Here is a 25,000-nt window from a genome sequence, read left to right on the forward strand (position 1 = left end):
TGGAAAGGCAGGAAGGACTGGGAAGAAAAGGGCCAGAAGAATAGGGAGAGAAGAATGGAGTCAGGGAGGAGGGCGATGGAAAATGGTACAGGATTTTTAAGGTGTAAGGGAATTAAGTGATATCTAGAAATGGGTCTCATTGTTGTCAGCAATCAAATTAAGATTAGCTCTCACTCTCGCGCTCAAAGGCGAGTCTCCGGAGAGCATAACCTATGCAGGGTATCATTCCTATAAGTTATACAAATGCATAAAAATATGAAAATGATAACCTTGAAGATAGAGACGGAGAATTTTAGACTAGATAAAAGCCTGCCATTATAAAACTAACCATGAGATTCCATTCCGGGGCAAATTGTAAGAAATATCAGCGAGTCTTTACAAAAAAAAAAAAAGACGTCAAGATGTTCCAACACAATGAAATAAGCTTTAAGACTAACTTTTTTATGCTATATAATAAAAAGTTTAATTACCCATAAAAGTTAGACTGACTGAAGATGAAGTGAGAAGTAAAAGCTAAGTTTCAAAAGAAACCATGTATCTACATTATTAGTCTAACAAACGAACAATGTCAAAGAGGCCAACTATTGTAAAGTTTTCTCAGTGAATGCAAATTACCTGAAAAAATCAAGGTTATCGAAATATTTATTTTTTAATGTAGACAGACAGACATTCATAAAATTAGGGATGACGATGCATTTGTAATAGACATTATTTTTTTTTGACTGTATAGATAAAGTTACAAAGAAGAAAGACCAAGTTAGAGAAAATAGCCACCTAAATGTTAAGAATAATGCAAGCAATTTAATTTCTTTTTTCCCTCTTCATTTTTCTTGGTACAATTACCTTAATATAACGATCGCAAGATTATTTACGGCAAAAGAAGATAAAGAGAAATTGGAAATATATAGGATAATTCCTGAACCAGTCACTGTAACTGACGAGTTATATGTACATATAAATAATACATATATATATATATATATATATATATATATATATATATATATATATATATATATATATATATATATATATATATATATATATATATATATATACACACACAACAGTTGACAGCCTAATATATAAGCGATACATTTTCATACGTACATACTCACACGTGCGCAAGCACACACAGATATATATATATATATATATATATATATATATATATATATATATATATATATATATATATATATATATATATATATATATATATATATATAAAACAGAAAGGAAAATGCTTACCATAACGTACCCAAAATATTGACCAATCTGTTTTAGATTTAGCAAAATTATCTGACTTGCGTGGATTCTAAACATAAAATAAGACAAATTCTTATCCTGGAAGGTGGCGCATTGGGTAAGCATTGAACTCACTGTCCTCCTGAACACGGTTTGAAGTTTCGTGGGAAAAAGTTCTTCGTATTTAAATCATATCTAAAATACTGATCAGTGGATATGTATATGTATATGTATATAAAAAAATCCGGCAGAAACAGTAATCTGTTAGCGTCTTACTTATATGGCATGCGCACTAGAACCGATATATGTATATCTGCATACATGAGTAACTAGGTAGAATAATGAAAGAATCATACGAACACAGGTGGATATACATACCCATTTGCGTCAACAACCACCCAGCGAGTTCACAGGGAGGTTACGCAACCCATGTATACCCGCAAACGCATATGTATGAGTCGAAAGTCTCATACGAACACAGGTCGATATACATACCCATCTGCGTCAACCACCACCAACGAGTTCACAGGGAGGTTACGCAACCCATGTATATCCGCAAACGCATATGTATGAGTCGAAAATCCCACTAATCATAATGTTCGTTTACACATAGCCACGATTACCACCGGCCAATTCCAAGATCAAACGCCAGTGCTGATCAAAATTCGCTATTAACGAGATTAAGCTTGGGGATCAGTAAGTTCCATAAACATGGAAATCAAAACTTAATGCAGGTGGGGTTAATTACCAAGAATTAACAGGTGATAAATTCATGCCACTAATAGAGATAATCAGATGTGCTCATTTCGTCCGTATCATTATTGTTAATTAAATAATGTCTGCGGTTAATCCCAATAAAAAGCCAAACAATTAGTTCGATTGAAATAAATATGCGGGGTTTTGGTAGAACAGAAGTTTGTGTGCGTGAGTGTGTGTGTGTGTTTTTTTTTTTTGGGGGGGGGCGGTAGGTGTTAGGGCGAGGGTGGGCGTGTTTTTGATGTACCAAGGGCGGGGTTATTGGTATGTAGCCAAAGCTGTCCTAAATGCAAAATCACAAATGGCGATTAATTATCTCTCTCTCTCTCTCTCTCTCTCCAGGTTCCGAGTCCATCACCTAGGCATTCATTCTTACTTGCATTTTATCAGTTATTCTTAATAACAATAGACGTCAGACACAGGGAAACCTGTAATTTGCACCATACATATATATATATATATATATATATATATATATATATATATATATATATATATATATATATATATATATATGTGTGTGTGTGTGTGTGTGTGTGTGTGTGTGTATCCTGTATATATATATGTATATATATACATATATATATATATATATATATATATATATATATATATATATATATATATATATATATATATATATATATAATGTGTGTGTGTGGTGTCTGTTTATCATTTAGTTAACCAGTTCCTCATTACAAAAAAATCAAGGTAGGACTGTTAAGAAACTAATAACAAAAGAGGATACTCGTAACACTAGATCAAATTTAAAAAAAAAACTACTTTTAAAACGTATATAAACAAATAAAACATAATTAAAGATAGCAAAGAATGTTTACCAAGTCAATCTTCTCATGGTTTTTTCTTTTTTTTATTTTATTCTATGAATAAATTTACTCAAATTCGGATTTCTTTCTTCCAACTGATCTCCTTTCTTGTATCATTCATGTGGCATCACTCGCTTGAGCGATCCCTCTTTACCCTCTTTTATTTCTAAAATTCAAAGCTTTATCTAGCATCCCCTGCCGTAATTATAACCTGTCAGACACGGCCATCAATTTTGCTCACTCAGTCCCCCTCTCTCTCTCTCTCTCTCTCTCTCTCTCTCTCTCGGTAATTCCATTTTCCCTTCTATCCCCCCAGTCTAATCTTTATTGTGTTTTCACTCTTTGTGGCTTTCTTTTCTGGTATGCTTGATTTCCCGTTTACAGGAAATTATCAGGGGAAGTGTTCGTGTCTCATCATTATTCGTCGCGAGCGTCATGGAGATGCGCTAATGTCCCCGTCATTTCTCCAAAGGAATCCTCCAGGGTGGAATATTTTCGCCTTATTTTAACGAATGTACTTCCGTAGAGGTTCATCGCACGGAAGGATATCTGTGACTGCAATTTAACTTTTTAAGAATTTTTCCGCCAGGAAACAACACTGCCCTAAAATGGATGACTGCAGTATCTGTAAAAATACAAAACTGAGAAAAACGGCAGATCCTGCAGGATCCCTGGCCTTACTACTGATTTTGCAGACACTGCAAATGGGATCCACTAAATACTCGTCGAAAGCATTGAAGAATCATTCTGAAACTGCAGTATTGTATATTAGTGTTTCACGAGCCCAATTAGGTGGCATATCTCAATTTCGAAAATTTTGCAGATACTGCAGTTTTCCATTTTAGGGCAGAAAAGCAACCAGTCCCTCTCGTGTTTATCATTTTTACTGCAGAATTAAGGTTGGTCTCGATTGGCAGAGAACTTCCACATGGCTAGCCATTTCATATACCTAAAAATACGGCTTATCAGTAGTACGTAGAACCACTGTATACTCACCGGCACTCGCCTCAATCTTACACAAACATGCTTCATACGTTTCCTCCCAAATCTCCTAAATACTATATACTCCCTTTTCGCAACCTGTTTTCAAACCTCTCCCTGTGGCCAAATCACCTCAACATACTGATCTATCTTTTTACCTGTGGTATGCACTTCTTATATGCTTCACAATAACTTAGTTTCATCAGCTTTCATCTTTTTTCTTCCATTTGCATTCAGCATCCACACTTCAATTCCACTGGGATGAGTTGCTTTAACAATGACCTCGCACAAACGAAGCGTTACTTTCACAGACTTTTCAGATTTTTCTTCCAGACATTTTGCAGAGATCCTGCTTCCTCCCTTGCTATATCCACTATGCTGATTCGCCTCTTCCTTTGCATGATTACGTACAAATACTAAAAAAAAAAAAAAAGTTAACCGAAAAATGCCCTTGTCTTGTTATTTAGACGTCCCGATGGACCCATAGAAAGGTTCTCCAGCGTCATTACCAAACCACCACCTCTCTCTTTGGGTTGGTCAGAGTCCGGAGGTCCACATAAGGGCTCTTATGCCTTCGACAAATTACTACACTTTGGGCAAGTAAGCCAAGGGCCCGTGTTGGCACTAAAACCCGCCAAACACCTGTTGTTCCAGCAAGAAATAGATTTATATACCTTCGGAATATGACGTAACGATGTAGATCCCTAGCGTTCAGTTTAGACTTCTTGTTGGCTTAACGAATCCTTTCGGGTACTTTTATTGTTATCATTTTAGAGAACCATCGAGACTCGTTCTGTATAATTAATCAAATCTCATGAAATCCTACTTGTTGGTCCCATCTGCTGCTCCAAAAAGATGTGCAGCTAAACAAATAATTAATATATATATTAAAATGCACCTCTTTAAGATGACGTTTGTACAGATGACGGTTTAATACATTGACTGGCTATATTTTCTACGAGATATGTCCGTCTTCAGTATAAGGTCAATGTAAATTGCAAGTGCATTAACACACACCATTGAGTTCACGATATTTAACATCGATTTTCGACATTCTTGGTAACCATCTACGCTTTTCTCGTTCATAGCCAACAAAGATATTTTTAAGTTCTGATTTAAGTATTTACGCGCACTTGAAGATATTGCTTAGTGATTATCTTCGCTTAAATGTTGATGGATGATTTTAAGAAAATCTGTGATCGAGTTCGCATCAGATATTTAAGAACAGTCGAGAGTTAGTTATTTTGCTCTGCTGAAAGTAATCAACGTAAGGAAAAACCTTTCAACAAATTCTCAAAGCATTTCACTCTCAGTCTATACAGACACAGTTCACAGACGTTAGGCAAGCGTTTGTAATTGGCGTCATTCTAATATCTGTACGAAAATTGAAAAGATTCGTATAAAACTTCAACTTGAACATGTATAAAACTTTCAAGATTGCTTTCACATTTGTTACAACGCCATTTTACGTCAATCAAACGATCAGTCAATTTCATCATCAGGTTTATCTTAAATTCTACACATACAGCGGCGTCAGTGTCTATAGTAACTATAGCTTAGTTGTAAACGAAATTATCCACTCAATAAATCTTTAAAAGCAACATTTCCTTGAACACAGAAGTCCTAGAAAATTCTGTTCAGCAACCCGGGGTAAATTTAACCGGCTCAAGTTGATTTGGAGTCAGATACTCATTGGCAATCTAGCCTTCAACCCTGAATTTCATTTACATGTTTTCCATACATTCGCTGTCTACCCCTTTCCTCCCTTTACATTGTTTATAAAGGGACCAGCCTTCCCTCGATTCCCCTCATATCTATCCAACTACCTCTGTCTCCCAAACATCTATTTTTATCTTTATTTCGTTTCGAGTTTTTTTTTTCGTCGACGCAGAAAGTGACCATATGCTGAGAATATGTCCGGGAAATAACAGTTCTCTTTGTTCTTCCATTATTTAAAATCCGCATAACCTTATAAATTAAAACAGGAGCATAAATGTACAGCGCACGTAGAAGTATATACACATGCATATTTAAAACTGTTTACATGAAAAACATACAACATGGCGCGATGCAGACAAGCGTATACTGGAAGACAAAAGATATGATATTGTTTCCCTGATTCCCTAGATAAACGCAAGGATGCACAGACACACTTACACACGGACACACATACACGTATATATATACTGTGTATATATATATATATATATATATATATATATATATATATATATATATATATATATATATACATATACATATACATACATATATATATATATATATATAATGTGTGTGTGTGTATGTGTGAGTACAATCAGTTTATGCACTCCTGTAATTCTAAGACTTTACAGACGCTTCAAATATTCCTTGATACACTCGAGACTCGTTGGCAATTATGAAGATTCTCTTAATGGCAATAGTCTGAGGTTGCCTAGGAGAGAAATGACAGCACAGACCTGATCATTACAAGAGGTAGTGTTTACCAAGAAGACAGACACAAGAGGGATGATTTCGCATAAAGGCAACTTATTGTCCTCAGACTGCCAGACGAACTCGCTGTTTCCCAGACGTCTCAGTTTCTTTGAAATGACGTCTGGGACATAAATGGCTTCTCTGAGACTTTCTCAGTGACGCGCAGAGCTCAAAAGGGAAAGGAAATGCTGAGAGGGGAAAGAAAATGGAAAGAAAAAGAAGAGGGAAGGAAGACCTAACAAGGGTGTGAGAAGGGAAGACAAACACGCGGAAAATAGTAGAATAAAAGAGGGAAGCAGAACTGCTGAGAGAGAGAGAGAGAGAGAGAGAGAGAGAGAGAGAGAGAGAGAGAGAGAGAGAGAGAGAGAGAGAGAGACTTCTACAAAGCATGATGTTTCTGAAGTATTGGTTTTAACCAGGATGCAAATGACAAGAGAGAGAGAGAGAGAGAGAGAGAGAGAGAGAGAGAGAGAGAGAGAGAGAGAGAGAGAGAGAGAGAGAGAGAGAGAGAGAACTTCCACAAAGCATGATGTTTCTGGAGACAAATAAAAAACGAGAGAAAGAGAGAGATAGATAGAGAGAGAGAGAAATTCTACAAAGCATGATGTTTCTGTAATGATTTTAACCAGGAGACAAATGAAAAACGAGAGAAAGAGAGAGAGAGAGAGAGAGAGAGAGTTCTACAAAGCATGATGTTTCTGTAATGGTTTTAACCAGAAGAAAAATGAAAAACAAATAAAAAAGAGAGAGAAAGAGAGAGAGAGAGAGAGAGAGAGAGAGAGAGAGAGAGAGACAAATAAAAAGAGAGAGAGAGAGAGAGAGAGAGAGAGAGAGAGAGAGAGAGAGAGAGAGAGAGAGAGAGAGGATGGGATACATGGGAGCAACGCCAGGCAGCAGCAACATTGTGGCCAAATATAAGTTCATAACGCAGCCTGAGCCCTCGAGCGATCGTCGGAGCGTGATTCGAACGTGAAGAGGGTCTGTCGAACAATTGTCTGAAGTGGAATCACCTTACTCGATCCCCCTTATAACATTGTATACCCCTTCACACCTCCCCTCCCTTTCCCCTCCCCCTTCCCATTTTATGAACCCCTCGGAAAAGGGTGCCCTCACCTTCCACGCGCGCGACCGAGGGAAAGGGAATATTGCGGAAAAGGGACCACGCTCTCTGTGCACATATGGGAAGGAAACAAAACTCGGTGGGATGGTCGACGCAGGGACGGGACGGCAACGAAAAGGGGAGGAAGAGAATGTTGGTGAAGAGTTAATAAAAGCGGTAAAAGGAATTATGAACATTTACTGATACGTAAGGGGGAAAAGAGTAGAAAGAAGGATCACCTATTAAATAAATGTACAATGCAACGAGACAAAAAAAATATATATATATATATATATATATATATATATATATATATATATATATATATATATATATATATATATATATATATATATATATATGGCAGTTTATTGAAAAAAAGAGGACTGCAAAGAAATGAACATCATTTTGGAATTAATTAACAAATATGAGATCAAGATTCTCATTGTTGTATTTTGTTTTATAAAAGAGGCACTCTACATCACCAGTAACAACTGCCACAGGGTGCAATTAGTGAAACTTCAGGTTGCAATTATATATTACTTTATCATGTACCATTTACCTTACATGTTTATATAAGATTAATATAATATAAATCAATCATACCATTTGTCTATATAAGAAAACAAGTAATAAATGAGCCTAAGTTTCTTCGGCGCAATCGAGTTTTCTGTACAGCCGCTACAGCTCATAATCAAGGCCATAGAAAATAGATCTATCTTTCGGTGGTCTCAGTATAATGCTGTATGAGCTGCGGCCCATGAAACTTTAACCACGGCCCGGTGGTGGCCTGGCCTACATAGCTGCCAGATGCACTTTAACCTTAAACAAAATAAAAATTACTGAGGCTAGAGGGTTGCAATTTAGTATGTTTGATGCTTAGAGTGTAGATGATCAACATACCAATGTGCAGCCATCTAGCCTCAGTGGTTTTTAAGATCTGAGGGCGGACAGAAAAAGTGAGGACGGACAGACAAAGACGGCACAATAGTTTTCTTTTAGAGAAAACTAAAAATCAGATTTCTCCAACGTTAACTCGTTTAACGTTGTGATGATGGTGGAAAGGAAATGAGTCCTTTGGGAAGGAGTTCTCAGTTTCTCAAGTTGTGGAAACACAATAACATAACATATACTCTAACAACGACCCCACTGTCTTCTTGAAGGGAATTAGAATTGTGATTATGAAGGAATTAGCGCACGCCCACACACTTGTATATAATATATATATATATATATATATATATATATATATATATATATATATATATATATATATATATATATATATATATATATATATATGACTATCCTAATATTCCCAAAAAGTAAAAGTATGCGGATGCAACCCAAAGCAACAGGCATAAGGATACCCTTATGGATCACAAACCTTTGCATTAAACACACAATAATAAAAGGGGGGACCGTTACAGAAATAAAAGAGGGCCATCCTCTATACTGACGAATTCGATGAAGAAGGATGTGACAAGAACACTTACCAAACCAAGGAAAGAGAGGATACCTGAATCCGAGGCTGCTGAAGGCATCACGCTAACCGGAACACCGACCACCAAAGTACCTGCAGAAAAAGAAGCATCAAAATTAGTTTATGCGGGATATAAATGAATTGAATGTAGAATTAAGGCCATAGGCCAAGCACTGGGACCTTATGAGGTCATTCAGCGCTGAAACGGAAATTGACAGTAAAATGTTTGAAAACCTCGCAGTTGCACTCTGAATCCATTGTTATGAGAGGGTGGAAAGTAAGATGAAAGAAAGAGAATATGAAAGGCGGTAAAGTAAAAGGAACGAAAGGTATTGCAGCTAGGGGGCGAAGGCACGCTGCAAAGAACCTTAAGTACTGCCTACAGTGAACCGCATGAGGTGATGGGCGATATGAAAGATCTTAAAGAGGGCCAGAGTTACCTGGAAGAAATGACTTCATGTCCATCGTATTAAAAGAAAAAATACAAAATATTGGAGAACTAATTTCAAAACCCGCGTGTTGGTGGGGGCGGGTGTGTTTGTGCAACTCCATATCAGGTTTTTAGTTTTCTGTAAAAGAAAACTGTTGAGCCGGTTTTGTCTGTCCGTCCGCACTTTTTCTGTCCGCCCTCAGACCTTAAAAACTACTGAGGCTAGAGGACTGCAAGTTGGTAGGTTGATCATCCACCCTCCAATCATCAAATCATACCAAATTGCAGCCCTCCAGCCCCAGTAGTTTTTTATTTTATTTAAGATTAAAAGTAGCCTTAATCGTGCGTCTGGTAACGTGGTTAAAGTCTCATGGGCCGCGGATTACAGAATTATACTGAAACCATCAAAAGATAGAAAACTCGATTGCGCCGAAGAAACTTAGGCGCATTTTTTTCTTGTTTTTTTTTTAACTAATATTCAGCAAATAATAAGGAATATCTAAGATGGTTTTTATTTTTTCTTAATGAAATTTATCTATACAATAAATGTCTGAAAACAAAGAGACGCCAAAGGATACCAGTGAACTGGGAAAACAAAGTTACATTTAGCGAGCAAGGTAATTCTGATTAAGTATCTCTACTAATTTGCGAACAGCGTCAAAATCTCGAGAAAATAACACGTTTTTTTCTTTTCAGAGAAACGTTAGATCACATCAACTCGGGTTTTTCCATTATTAACATAAGAATTAGTCTGTCTTAGATGACAATCTGTTTTTAATTCGAGTGACAAAGAACAGCACGACATTATGCCAGTGGGGACGGTAACTGATTCGAGGCAACTAATGTATTTTAACTCTGATGCTCCGAGACTTAGAGCATGAGTTAATATAGTTATTGCGACTCGGTTACCTTTCCTGAACAGAAAATACTTAGAGGCGAAGTATTTTCTCTTCAGGAGACCAAGCATCTCCAATTGGAAATTGGTCAACTACAATGCGGTCAGGTTAAGAGGAAATATGGCCGGAATGACCCGAATTGAATGAGCATTAACAGAGAAATCAAGGGAAAAACTATTAATGAAAACATTTACAGACATGTACAATGATGTCTACAAGCAATAAGACATTCCTTGATATTTGAAGTAGTTATGATCGCTTTCTTAATTTTAGAAACTAACTTTTCCTTCCTTTTTTTTTCTCTCTCTCTCTCTCCTCTCTCTCTCTCATCTGCTTATCTTCATCGTCATCTTATCTTGCCGCATTATCAAGAAATCGCGATCCTTCAGTCACCCACATTTAATCCATTCAATCAATCGAGCTCTTCTCTCCCCCCACCCCCCCTCAGCCAAACAACCTACTTCTGTTCTTATCTCGAAATCATCTTTAGGCTCCAACAAACGCCACTGTTGAAAGAAGTAGCTCTAGAAGGGGTTGGGGGCCAAGTCCACGCTAAAAAGTGACAGGGAGAAGAAGTGGGAGGGGAAGAAATGACGGGGGAAGAAGTGACAGGGGGAAGAAGTGACAGAAGAAGAAGTGGGAGGGGCAAGAAGTGACAGGGGGAAGAAGTGACAGGGGAAGAAGTGACAGGGGAAGAAATGACAGGGGAAGAAGTGACAGGGGAAGAAATGACAGGGGAAGAAGTGGGAGGGGAAGAAATGACAGGGGAAGAAGTGGGAGGGCGGGGAAAGAAGTGACAGGGGAAGAAGTGAAAGGGGAAGAAGTGACAGGGGAAGAAGTGACGGGGGAAGAAGTGACAGGGGAAGAAGTGACGGGGGAAGAAGTGACGGGGGAAGAAGTGACAGGGGGAAGAAATGACAGGGGAAGAAGTGGGAGGGCAAGAAGTGACAGGGGAAGAAGTGACGGGGGAAGAAGTGACGGGGGAAGAAGTGACAGGGTAAGAACTGGGAGGGGAAGATGTGACAGGGGGAAGAAGTGACAGGGGGAAGAAGTGACAGGGTAAGAAGTGACAGGGGAGGTGGGTTGTATGGGACTAGGGCGGCAAACCCAGGACATCATCTCCCACCCCTCCCCTCCCCTCCCCATCGTCACCCACCTCGTTCCAGAGGCTGCAAGAACAGCTCTTCCAGTTGCCACGAGGAGCAAAAGTGCAGCCTCAATTCAATTATCAGATCGACTCGGATCTCCCGAAAGGTGATCGATGCTGATCCGCGATAGAGGCAGTCTTTTATGGTCTTTGTTCGTCGAGTTGACTTTTTAAAATTTCTTTTTTTTCTTTTATACCAGAAAAGCTGCTGAAATTAAAAATCTTTTAATGCCACCTTGTTCTCTGGCGACAAAATATATTATTTCCGTTTAATGTTATGCTGTTTTCTTAACCCAAAGCGCCTGCAAAGAGTGTTCCTGCAATTGTAAATCTTTTCAGCTTTTTCATTTTTTTAATAGGAGTTGCAAAAAGCTTGTCTAGAGTTTGCAGGGCACGAAGACTGCCGTTGATTGCATTGTGCAGCTAGAAATTCTTAATGACCAAGAGACTGTGCTGTAATAATGCTAAATCAACTAAGCAAACACACCAGAAATAAAGTAGACGTTATTCTGTCCATACAGAGAAACCATCAGAAAGAAGCCAAAGTGAATTGGTTTCATATGAACAATATGCAAAATAGGAGAAATTTCCTGATAACCAAATATATTTCCTTTCAATATTTTTTAAAATTTAGAAGCGAAGGAAAAGGAAATGTTGTTTTATAATTAAGATCCGGACTGACATGGAATTAGATAGTTCCCAATTCATGTCAATATCTGATACTATTTGTTTCCTTTGTAGTTCTTCTTCAAAAGAAGAATTCTGTATGTAGAACACTACATGCAGATCTTATTTATCCTTAGTGTAGTGATATAGAAACCCATCGAAGAGCATATTCTTGCTGGTCTCACTTTTTGGTTCTAAAACTTCGCTCCAGGAGAATGCTTGGCAACAGTAATTTTAACAGCTTCCATAGGCCATCAAAGGCCTACTGATCCTTACAGATAATGAACCTATAAAAAATTTACTAACAAGAAAATTTTAAAAAATCACAATGGGCACAAAAAATAGGTACTTAAAAGAAACAAAGTATCAATCATCAGATTAAGAAAAAAAAAAAAGGCTGATCGTCGTGCGCGCCTAATGAGCCAATCAGCCCTGGCCACGTGACCTGGAACGCATCAGGTGGTTAAGAGGCCAATCAGCCAGTCCCTTTGCCATCGTCCCAGCACTATTAAGCCCAAAGACCCTCAGCCTCCTTCTATTCCTCCTCCTCCTCCTCCTCCTCCCCCCTTTTCCTCCCCCTCCCTCCTTGCCATACACCAATCCTTGCCCCCATATCGTCAGGGAATCACATGGCTGTCGTTTGCTCAGTGAAGGTTGAGCCTAGGAGTAGGTTAACTTAGGTGAAAAACAATCCATAATAAGTTTTGTTCTTCAAATTTATCAAGTATTTCGACAATAAAACCATTATTTAAAAAAAAAATACTCAAAGTAGCATGACTCTTGCAATGGAGAAACAAACCCAGTTATGTATGAGTAGATATATCTAAACATATCCCTACAGAGAAGTCTGTTCGCAATCTGTAGAGATTTATTTTAAATATATAATTATGCATTTGTTTCTCCATTAAAACCAATGTAATATTGACGATAATGGGAAACGTTACCAATAATAATAGCAATCAATGATTTTGTTTGCCAAATATTAAGTTGGACAGCAAATCCATAGTGGATTTAGTTCTGAATTTTAACGTTCATCATGTTATTAGCTCTTAATAATTTAATATCAATAATTATCTTTATTATTATTATTACTATTATTATTATATTATTATGTTATTATTATTATTATTATTATTATTATTATTATTATTATTATTAAAAATACTCTTAGTAGCATGAGTCTTAAAATGGAGAAGCAAATCCACATTTATGTATATGTACATATGTTTAGAGATAAATCAATATAGATAGCTTTGGGGAACTTGTTCGGCTCCCCTTTAAGGGAACCGAACAAGTTCCCGAAAGCTATCTATATTGATTTATCTTTAAATATATGTACATATACATAACTGTGGATTTGCTTCTCCATTATTATTATTATTATTATTATTATTATTATTATTATTATTATTATTATTATTATTATTATTATTATTTTCGCCTTTTACAAAGCACTGTACAAGGTTTAAAGTTTAGAGTAGAAATGAAATGGGATTGATAAATATACGTAAGCAAAAGACGATCACTTTACTCAAACACTAATATCAGGCAATAGCTTTATTTAAAAATAACATCTAGTTCGGACAAGTAATTAATTATATGTGTGCGTGTGTATTTAGCTCAATTTAAAAAAAAAAGTCTTCAACTACGATCTCTTGTTTAACGCAAATTCCTTATCTGATGTGATACCCTAATTAGACTTTCTACCTTCAGACGTCGAACTTTCTGATAATATTGCCAACCGGGGGCTCATATTTATATTCATGGCCCCAAACATTTGAACAAAATATTGAAACTGAACCGCGGGCTACCGATCGTAAAAGTGTTTTTATGCTCTCATTGCCATTATTTATCCTCACATTTGCAAAGCCCAGTTATAAAATCAGAGTCTAGTGCTTTTGACGCCGGCCAAGTGTGCTAGGAGAGTGCACTGGGTTCTCCAAGAAACCTTCCTCATTAGAACTGCCAATCACCAAGCTCTAATAAGATCAATAAAAAAAAAACACTTCGTACAAAGGTAGAGGCTGTGAACCAGAAAAATCAGTGCCATGCTTACCAAACAGTGAGTTATGTAGGCATGCTCTACCAAACTTAAAACCAACTATGAAAAATAGATTTCACTCCTTCAAAATTTCGCCAATAACTGCACTTGACATGCTGATGAATGTTTCAATTCACTGTATGAAATATACCATAAACAGCTGATCGGTGACCTTTGAAGTTGCCAACGCATAAACATAAACCGGTGAGCTTTATACAGAGCTTTCTGATCTTAAATGGATTACATTATCAAAAAATTCCACATCTTCACTACCATTCTTAAATACAATCAGCTGACTTTACACCACCCCCTAAACTTAAGTCGACAACAGGAATAACACAGGGGAGAAGTCTGAATACTCCTCTATAATTTTACAAGATGATAGCAGTGTGGCACTCTGGTACCTCAGCGGAATGTGGATGAATTAAAATAACGAGGAGGAAATAGCAAAATTACAGGAGAGAGAGAGAGAGAGAGAGAGAGAGAGAGAGAGAGAGAGAGAGAGAGAGAGAGAGGTTCACTCATTCGCTCTCAATTTTGGATAGTCAACCAAGGCCTTATTATTTCATCTACGCATGGCTATAATATTAAGTCTATATCAGCGGTGACAATAACGCGAGAGAGAGAGAGAGAGAGAGAGAGAGAGAGAGAGAGAGAGAGAGAGAGAGAGAGAGAGAGAGAGAGTAGGAAGAAGTCAAGGAAAAGAAAAAAGCATAGAACAGTTCACTCATTCGCTCTGAATTCTGGATAGTCATTCAAGGCCTTACTATTCTATCCCCGTATGACTAAAGTAGTATTGCAGACATCCATATCAGTATTGACAATCACTGCAGGGTTGAACTGGCAACAGTCACATAGGTAAACCAAGAATAGAGAGGATGACTCTGACATACTCCCCCTCTACCTAAACTGATCACTCGCACACAAAGCATTTCGCTGACAATTTTAACCGTCAATTTCCTGAAACGAGTCGATTTTTTTTTTTTTTTGGCAAGATATAATTTATGAGAAAACGCATATGAGCTAAAAGTGACTACAGCCAGTGATGATGCTCGGAATGCAATTTGAGGCTTGATCCGAGTAGACGCTTTGGAGTCACGTTTGGAGACCTCAAAATTTTAGTATAGTAAATTGTTTCTGATAACGAGCGCAGTTTTCCTTCGAAACGAATGGACGAAGTGGATGTAGATTCACAATTATTATTATTATTATTATTATTATTATTATTATTATTATTATTATTTATTATTATCATCATCTGAACTATACACAATTATCATTATTATTATTATCTAAACTATACACAATTATTATTATTATTATTATTATTATTATTATTATTATTATTATTATTATTATTATTATTATTATCTAAACTATACACAATTATTATTATTATTATTATTATTATTATTATTATTATTATTATTATTATTATTATTATTACCTAAACTGTATACACAATTCGTATGGATAAAGAAAAAAGGGGGCGGTATTACCTCACAGAATAGAATGTGCGTTTGTGAAAAAAAGACAAAATGTGTAAACAGTGAAGCAGAAGAAGTCAAAATTCAGGAGAAAATGACAAACAAACAGAATTCAACGAATGACGAAACAAAACATTAAATGTATATCAACACCAAAACTACTGGTAAGTTCCTGACGATAGATGATGCTATCTGGTTCAGAGGTTAGCATTCAGCCTCATGGACATGTCCGAATTTCTGTCCGAACTTCCTTGTCATTGACGATGCAAAACCAACCCATTTTCCTCGTGAGTGACGGGGAGAAAATTCCCTTTTACTATGCAGATTTAACGAACGTAATGACGTCCACTGCTCCATGAATGGCCGTTGAAGACGTGTTGCGTCAGTGCTTCAAGCAGTCGCCGGGAAAGGAACTTTTGAGGAAAACTTACTATTAATTAACAGCATAGCTGAGGCGTGATATAAGCACTGGAAAAGTATTGAAGGAAAGTTTTTGATTTTATTCTAGAGTTCAAGATCAGTAATGTCTTCAAGGAATCCAGAATTCCGATAAAAGACATAATAAGTGTGCTCTGCTGAATGTAATAGCTGTATAAATAGCGTTGGTTTTAAGAAAAATTTTACCTATACTATGCATAATTTGTTTCGAAAGACGGAGGGTGAAGCATATTCTCGACAGAAATTTACTAATTATATGTAGAATCTACCGGTCATTCTTTGCTATAATCTACCTACAAAAGTTTGAGCCTCGAAGGCGACTGGCACGTTGCCATATTTCCTTAATCCCATTCAAACTTTTCGGTGGAAAGGACGATAAAGTGGTAGATTTGGCAATTTTTTTTAAGCGGCGTTGCCATTTCCTCTTGTATGGATGATTAAGTGAAGTGACCGAGGCACGATAAAAACCAAAATACAAAGACCAAAACGTTATACTTGGACCCTGCTGTACGGTACAGTATCTATGCAAGTATATTGGTATATTATCTAATTTCACAATTTACTTTTATAAGATCTTGTACAAAATTTAATCAAAGGTATGTGTAATATATACATACATACATACATATATATATATATATATATATATATATATATATATATATATATATATATATATATATATAAATTATATATACTGTGTCTATACTGTGTATATATATATATATATATATATATATATATATATATATATATATATATATATATATATATATATATATATATATATATATATATATATATATATATATATATATATATATATATATATTATACACACACACACACACACACACACACACACACATATATATATATATATATATATATATATATATATATATATATATATATATATAAAGAGGTCACTTGTAAGTATAAAATCAATTAGCTGGACAGTACATTCGAATATGTCCATTCTCAGGATTAACCTTAACATTGAATATTAATCCTAAAAGAGTACCTTTTAGATCAGGATTAAACACCTCCTTCGGCAGGATGGGAAACGTGACACCACCGCTAATTATAGAGAAGTATCATATCTCAATCTTTCCTGGCAAAAGTATAGATACGCGGTAATTGTAATAACCACATTGCCATCTTAGCTTCTCGATTTCTCCAGACTTTTTGGATACGCTTGTCGCTACAAAGCCTAAGATCCAAATGAAGAAACAAACGAGGAAATTCTGACGTCTGGGTAGGATTCGAATCCACATCGGGATTATCAGAATGAGGTAATGTTAAGTACCAGATCACGAGGAAGGGTACTGATATTGACACACTGTATTGACAAAAAGTTTCAAAGTTATATCTTTACATTATCTGTGAGAAAGAGACAGTGATTACAAAGATCAAAATAGGTACATAATATATACTAACCCAAAGACCGTAAGTTTCAATATCAATAGCTTTCTCCAATGTACCATTACAAAATTATTATGCAATATTTCAAAGGGGTGTTTTTTTCTGTGCGGACTTTTTTTCAATCTTTTACAGTTACGATAGAGAGAGAGAGAGAGAGAGAGAGAGAGAGAGAGAGAGAGAGAGAGAGAGAGAGAGAGAGAGAGAGAGAAGCAAAATTCCAATACAGGGCAAATACGGCCGAACTGAATATCCAGCAACTGACTGGGATAAAGAAAAGAATTTACTACAGTTGAATTAAACTGTACAAAATGAAAGTGAATTTGTAACTGCTTATCAAACCTACTGATTTTTAATTTGCCATCTGACACCGGAAAATCTTCTCTTTGATTTAAATACAGCCTCAAAATTAAACTGCAGCCTTTTTTTTTTCTTTTACATACAATTCTTCAAGGATGTCAATACTCTTATTTTCCATTATAAACCATCCCGTTCACTCTAGAGGAATAAAAGGCTTATTTGAATATTCAGAACTTAAAAATGACACCTAATCTGTATAAGTTACCGCCTTTGGCACGAGATCTCTGTCTAAATCTAAACTTGTATTAATCATCATACGATATTAAGACAGAAAAGTTAAGAGTCAATAAAAACGAAAACCATATCAAAATGCTTAACCTTCTTACGAACTTAAACAGATAAACAAATAAAAATGCGCCGAAGTTTCTTCGGCGCAATCGAGTTTTTTGTACAACGTATAATGCAGTATGAAACTCTCAGTCACGGCCCATAAAACTCTTAGCCGCGGCCCATGAAACTTTAAGCCACGGCCCGCTGGTGGCCTGTGTTGCTGGCACCTGTAGCTGTGCCAGACGCATGATTATGGCTAGTTTTAACCGCAAATAAAATAAAAACTACTGAGGCTAGAGGGCAGCAATTTGGTATGTTTGATGATTGGAGGGTGGAAGATCAACATACCAATTTGCAGAGCTGTGGCCTCAGTAGTTTTTAAGATCTGAGGGCGGGCAGAAAAAGTGCGGATGGACAGACAAATAGCCATCTCAATAGTTGTCTTTTACAGAAAACTAAAACCTAAGGAATATTGCACACACGACAAATTTGGCTTAATTTCATAAGAACACAAATTAAAACATCCCCTTTTTAATAGGAAAATGAACACGCATTTTCAAATGCTCAAGAAAATATTACGCAAATGGTCGCCGTACTTTTTTTTAATCAACCCAGAGTGAAAAAATAAGTAAATAAGTCTTTAGAAACAAACAGCATAATTGCACAGGTGAATGTAATCATCCTTAAGGAAAGGTTGGGAAGAAAATTCCACTCTGAAGTAATAATAAAAAACGTACCAATCTCCGCTCCAGCTAGACTTTAATCCCTTCTGTGAGAGATGAATTAAGGAGAGAGAGAGAGAGAGAGAGAGAGAGAGAGAGAGAGAGAGAGAGAGAGAGAGAGAGAGAGAGAGAGAGAGAGAGAGAGAGAGAGAGAGCTATTAACAGATGAGTTGTAAAGAGAGGGAGAATAGTATTTCATAAATCGCAGAAGTTGTAGTAGTATTAGTAGTAGGAGAGAGAGAGAGAGAGAGAGAGAGAGAGTCACTTCTCATATAGCAGAGAAAGAGAATCCCCTCACAAATACGTGTCGAGAAAGAGAGACATTTCTATAATACCACGAGAGTGAGAAATCACTTCTCACTTACATAAGAGAGAGAGAGAGAGAGAGAGAGAGAGAGAGAGAGAAAGAAAGAGACATCTCTATTACAACTTGCAAGAGTAAGAAATCACGACTCACATGATCAGAGAGAGAGAGAGAGAGAGAGAGAGAGAGAAAGGTTCCTGCTGTACCTTGCGCACGGTAGCGGGAGTAAGGCTCTCTCTCTCTCTCTCTCTCTCTCTCTCGGGGGAATAAGGCCCATTGTTTTTCTGACGGCCGGAGAGATGGCGGAAAATTGAGTCAACAGGCAAGGAAATGGCTACTTTCCGGGCCCAGTGTGGCGTGAGTTTGGCGGAGAGGCCGCGAGGAGGGCGCCCGGAGCTGGAGAGACGCGATTGGCGAGAAATGAACACCAGATGGGATGCTGATGGAAGCATTATGTTGATGCTTTCACGGGAGGAGATTTTTACTCTGTCGTAACAGGTTCGCTTAAGGGAAAGTGGGGTGGGAAGGGGGAGGGAGGGCGAGACATGTCTTAGACGGGTTGCCAGAATTGGTGAACATCATCAGTCAGGTGATGGTGATGGGGGAAGCTGCTGCGATTTCTCTTGACATGAAGGGAGAGAGAGAGAGAGAGAGAGAGAGAGAGAGAGAGAGAGAGAGAGAGAGAGCTCGTTACTATACTTTATGAAAGAAGAGAGAAGAGAGAGAGAGAGAGAGAGAGAGAGAGAGAGAGAGAGAGAGAGAGAGAGAGAGCTCGTTACTATACTCTATGAGAGAGAGAGAGAGAGAGAGAGAGAGAGAGAGAGAGAGAGAGAGAGAGAGCTCGTTACTATACTCTATGAGAGAGAGAGAGAGAGAGAGAGAGAGAGAGAGAGAGAGAGAGAGAGAGAGAGAGAGAGAATGTTAAGAAATCTTTCACTAGTGGAGCCTAACTTGCTTCTCATTAATATATTGCTTGAAAATGGCGATGGAATCTTCCCCGTCTTTAATCTAAATTTCTTTTAAGGGGGACGAAAACAAATTTATCATAATTATCATTACTACTACTACTACTACTACTACTACTACTAATAATAATAATAATAATAATAATAATAACACAAAGCATTCTACGTTTTAGAATAAATATAGAATTTCCTCCTAATTTCCACTTAAGGAAACCTGTTAAGCAAAACCATTCCTGCAACGTAGAACGCTAAAAAAAAAAAAAAAAAGTACATCTCACGCACGGAACGGTTTTCACAGAATCACCGCAAGTCACAAAGGGATCTGAAACTGCCCGGGTATACACGCACAGCGACTATTCTGGCGATGCGTTTATGTTTAGCCTTGTAAGTCGCGGCTCAAGGTTGCAAAATCATGATCCAGCTTTGCGCTTTGGTGCTCTTTGAAGATTCGATCACTGGATGCGCTTGCGCACTGAAATAGCTCGCTTTGGCTGTCTTCCGTAGGCGTAGAAACTTACTGGTTTCTAAGGCGATCAAGTATGGGACTTATTATTTTTATTAAGTTCTTATTAAGTGCTTTTTTGATATATAATCAAACGGCATACAAACTCGGACTCAAACAGGAAATTTTAGTATTTTGAGAGGCTATTAGGTGTAATTTTGGTATTTTGAGAAGCTATTAGGTACACATTTTTTGCTGTTTATACAATAAGTGGTATATAATCTCGGTCTCAACCAGGAAATTTTGGTATTTTGAGAAGCCATTAGGTGTAATGTTTTGCTGTTTATACAATAAAGTGGTATACAACGTCTGTCTCAAACACGAAATTTTGGTATTTTAAGAAGCTCTTGGTGTAATTTTTTGCTATTTATACAATAAAATGGTATGCAATCTCTATCTCAAAAAAGGATATGTTGGTATTTTGAGAAGCTATTATATGTAATCTTTCGCTGTTTATACAATAAAGTGGTATACAATGTCGGTCTCAAACAGGAAATTTTGGCACTTTGAGAAGCTATTAGGTGTAAATTTTTTACTGTTTATGCAATAAAGTCGGTCTTGAGCAGAAAATGTGACATGTTTATGTCCGAAAGTGAGCACGGTTTTTATAATATGATTCTTCTGCAGGCTAATTCAGTTCTCCACATTTTCTTCTTTACTGTTAAGGCTGGAGAATACTGGGTAACTCACTGTGAATGAAAGCCCTGGATAACAGAATGAAACCTTAAGAAACGAATATCCTGACATATTTGAAGAGAATGACAAAATTGCACAATTTCTGAACTTAACATAATGTATAATGATTGAATTATATGAAATTTATACAAACACAAACACACATATATATATATATTATATATGTATATATATACATACTGTATACTGAATATATGTATATATACATACATACATACATATATATATTTATATATATATATATATATATATATATATATATATATATATATATATATATATATATATATATATATATATATATAATCACCAAAAAATTTTTTTATTAAGGTAACGAGCTATTTTCCATCTCATCTATTCGACTTCATGCGTTCACGAGGAATCGCTCTTAAAATAACGGCACATATCTATAAGACTGAGTTATGCTACGAGAGACTGTCTGTCGTTCTTTGGAAAAAAAAAAAGTAAAAAATGCGCCGAAGTTTCTTCGGCGCAATCGAGTTTTCTGTACATCGTATAATCAAGGCCACAGAAAATAGATCTATCTTTCGGTGGTCTCAGTACAATGCTGTATGAGCCGCAGCCCATGAAACTTTAACCACCGCCCGGTGGTGGCCTATCCTATATCGTTGCCAGAAGCACGATTATGGCTAACTTTAACCTTAAATAAAATAAAAACTACTGAGGCTAGAGGGCTGCAATTTGGTATGTTTGATGATTGGAGGGTGGATATTCAACATACCAATTTGTAGCCCTCTAGCCTCAGTAGTTTTTAAGATCTGAGGGCGGACAGAAAAAAGTGCTGACAGACAGACAATGCTGGCACAATAGTTTTCTTTTACAGAAAACTAAAAACTGAAAAGTGACGTGTGGATGGAGTGAAACTGTCTATGTATTGATTTCTGGAAACCGGTATCATAACAACCATGATAACTAACTGTATAATTATTATTTCCTGCAGATAATTTCAGCTTTAGGTATCGATGATAATTCTGATATAAATGTGTGGATGAATTAATAAATAGATGAATGAGAGCAAACGAAGAAAGACGAACCCAAAATCGATGTGCAATAATGGAATAAGTGATTCCAAAGAATAAGTGATTCCAAAGGCTATCGTGACAGAGGATCGTACTAATGTGCTTATCACAGAGATAAGGATAGCACTCGACATTCCTTCCGCAAGGATACTCCTCAGAGGCGTAGGATACTGTGAGGAGGGCACTCGGCAACAAGAGACTTTGTCAGAGAGCGAGAAAGTGACGGAGCCATGACTAAGGACCCATGGCCAGGATTAAAGGTGCCGTATACCTATCGAATATCAGTAAAGGAAGAATCGATATTATTATTATTATTATTATTATTATTATTATTATTATTATTATTATTATTATTATTATTTCGGAAGATGACCCCTCTCTCAAACAAACTTTATTGAATAGAATGGCCGTCTGGATGTCGTTTAGTTTGTATTGCAGTTTCTCAATCTCTCGAATGGGTGTCTTTGGAGTGGCAGGTAAATTATACAGAAGCTGTTCAAAGGTCATTTATTGTTTTTTTTTATATCAAAATAAAATTACCTTTATTTTATTTTGTTGTATGCAATCATCTCAGTTTAACAAAGCTGCTGTATTATTATTATTATTATTATTATTATTATTATTATATTATTATTATTATTATTCATAATAACAAAAGCAATCGCCTACAAAGTTACAAGTGGTAAGTGTCATCTCACTTTCGTATTCCTCATTTCTTTAACTAGTGAATCCTATACCTTTCTTGCATGAACTGCCTCAGTCCACAAGATGTCTATTTTTATTTTTGTCACTGTCATGTTTATTATTATTTTTCACAATGAGCGAACAGTCATACGGAACAATCCTAGTGAGCCATTACCTTGCAAAGCAACCTTCCACAGAACAGTGTCCAAATGTGAAAAACACCGTAGGACGGTAGTGCTATCAGTGCACCCAACGTGGTGCACTGTAGGCATTACTAAAGGTTCTTTGCAGCGTCCCCTCGGCCCCTAGCTGCATCCCCTTTCATTCCTTTTACTCTACCTCCATTCATATTATCTTTCTTTCATATTACTATCCACCCTTTCCTAACAATGATTTCATAGTGCAACTGTGAGGTTTTTCCTCCTAGTACTTCATTCAGACCTACCTACTCTCCTTTTCCTTTCCAGCGCTGAATGACCTTATAGGTTCCAGTGCTTGGACTTTGGCCTAAACTCTATATTCCATTCCATTCCATTCCAAATGTGAAAAAACAGCTCGGTTCTGGGCTAGGAAAGGTGTTTAGTGACTGTGATTGTTTGTGGACATACCACTGATGCACAATGTTGTGTCCATAACACAGACAGAATTTTGTGTGAAAAACAGATCTCGGAGAGAAAAAAAAAAAAAAATAAATAAATAAAGACCCGAGCTATGAAGAACTACAAACCTCGTATATGCCAATTATGTAATTTAATAAAATTAATCAGAAGGGCTTACTAATGTCAGTAGCATATGAATACAAATGTTTTAAAATGGTTAATCATTTTTTTCATATGTCTATCCACTTCGTATCACTATCTACGTGGAACCCGTATGATTTGGTCAACTCCATGTCAGGACTGGGACCGGACAAGATGTTGAGAAATACAGCTTCGAAAAATACCATTCAAGGTATTTCAAGCAGACATGGCCAGGTATTTCGGAGTTCAGTTACCTCTGGGAATGTTACTCTGTCATTATACTTGTTATTATATCTTTTCGACGCTGTAATTTTGTTCGCTCAAAGGGGAAGTCGAAGGTCGCTCTATTTTGATATGAGCTCTTCAGTCGAGAAACATGCCAAGTTCCATGAGCTCTTCAGTGCTATTTTCAAAATATAATAAATTAAATTAAAAATACTTTGGCCCAGGATGGCGCTTGGCATGTTTCTCCACTGAAAGGCTCATATGCAAATCAGAAGTAACTCAGTCATTCTCAAACAGTTCCCAAAGTTCCTGAGAGAGAATCTATTACACCGCTCAGCGAGGTGAAGAAAAAAGAAAAAAAGGATTCCGTCTGAAGGACACGACATTTACAAGAAACGAGAAAATATGCGTGCCATAAAAAAATATGTGTCCCTTTGGTTACTCACTCACTGTATTAACTTGTAGGACCTCGCTGTGGGATACTGCCGCTCACTCCAGACTCATAAAGTCCGTTGCAGGTTTCCAACTGATGATTCTTGGGAGAGTGGTGCTAACCACACGCCCATACTATCACACGTGGTCACGGGAGTCTGGCACTGGTTGGCGGTCACCCACTCAAACAAAGACCAAGACCAATGTAACTTACTGAGTAAGAGACCAGCAGTGTGGTAAACATCATACTGGTCGGCATTCCTTGGTGACCAGCAAGATGTATATTATTATTATTATTATTATTATTATTATTATTATTATTATTATTATTATTATTATATTGATGAAAAGGATGGCTGTATTATGCGAATTCATCTTATACAGGGTCTTTTCCATTTTCCTTATAATTCGCTTTTCAGGCTCAGCGATGTTGGTCAGCAACTGGCCAATATTCATATTGGAAAAAGGATAGTGTGTGGAATGCGGGAAGTCTTTTATTGAAATATTCAATCAGAAATCCGTGGAATCCTTCATATTATTATTATTATCATTTTCATAAAAATCTGGTAATAGCATGAGTCACTTAAATGGTGGAGAAATCCACAGTGGTGTCCGCGTAAATATATATTTTGGAAATATTTCTAAAATATATATTTACATCTAC

The 25,000-nt window shown here is 36.7% G+C and overlaps 2 protein-coding genes across 2 annotated transcripts in view; both read right to left on the reverse strand.

The window, feature by feature from the left end:
- LOC136846038 (homeobox protein OTX2-like) overlaps window positions 1–25,000 on the reverse strand; it is a 343,077-nt gene that overhangs the window by 280,341 nt on the left and 37,736 nt on the right. The window contains exon 2 of the mRNA XM_067116690.1: window positions 8,879–8,962. The gene's annotated coding sequence lies outside the window, so the exon portion shown is untranslated. The remainder of the gene's footprint in view (window positions 1–8,878; window positions 8,963–25,000) is intronic.
- On the reverse strand, window positions 124–16,309 carry LOC136845540 (uncharacterized). The gene is made up of 4 exons (XM_067115721.1): window positions 16,272–16,309; window positions 10,694–11,199; window positions 8,883–8,962; window positions 124–210 (listed from the first exon to the last, which is right to left on the reverse strand). Exons 1-4 carry the CDS (start codon window positions 16,307–16,309, stop codon window positions 124–126), a joined length of 711 nt encoding a protein of 236 aa, XP_066971822.1.

Source organism: Macrobrachium rosenbergii, chromosome 14 (assembly GCF_040412425.1).
Source record: "Macrobrachium rosenbergii isolate ZJJX-2024 chromosome 14, ASM4041242v1, whole genome shotgun sequence".
NCBI lineage: Eukaryota > Metazoa > Arthropoda > Malacostraca > Decapoda > Palaemonidae > Macrobrachium > Macrobrachium rosenbergii.

Excerpts from the sequence above, each read along its gene's own strand:
- LOC136845540 (XM_067115721.1), bottom strand. The coding sequence starts at position 16,309 with ATGGCAACGTGCCAGTCGCCTTCGAGGCTCAAACTTTT. Across the intron at positions 11,200-16,271 it reads CCTTCGAGGCTCAAACTTTT|TTCTTACCCTGTCACTTCTT; the intron begins GTAGGTAGATTA and ends TTCCCCTCCCAG. Across the intron at positions 8,963-10,693 it reads TTCTTTCAACAGTGGCGTTT|GTACTTTGGTGGTCGGTGTT; the intron begins GTTGGAGCCTAA and ends CTTTTTCTGCAG.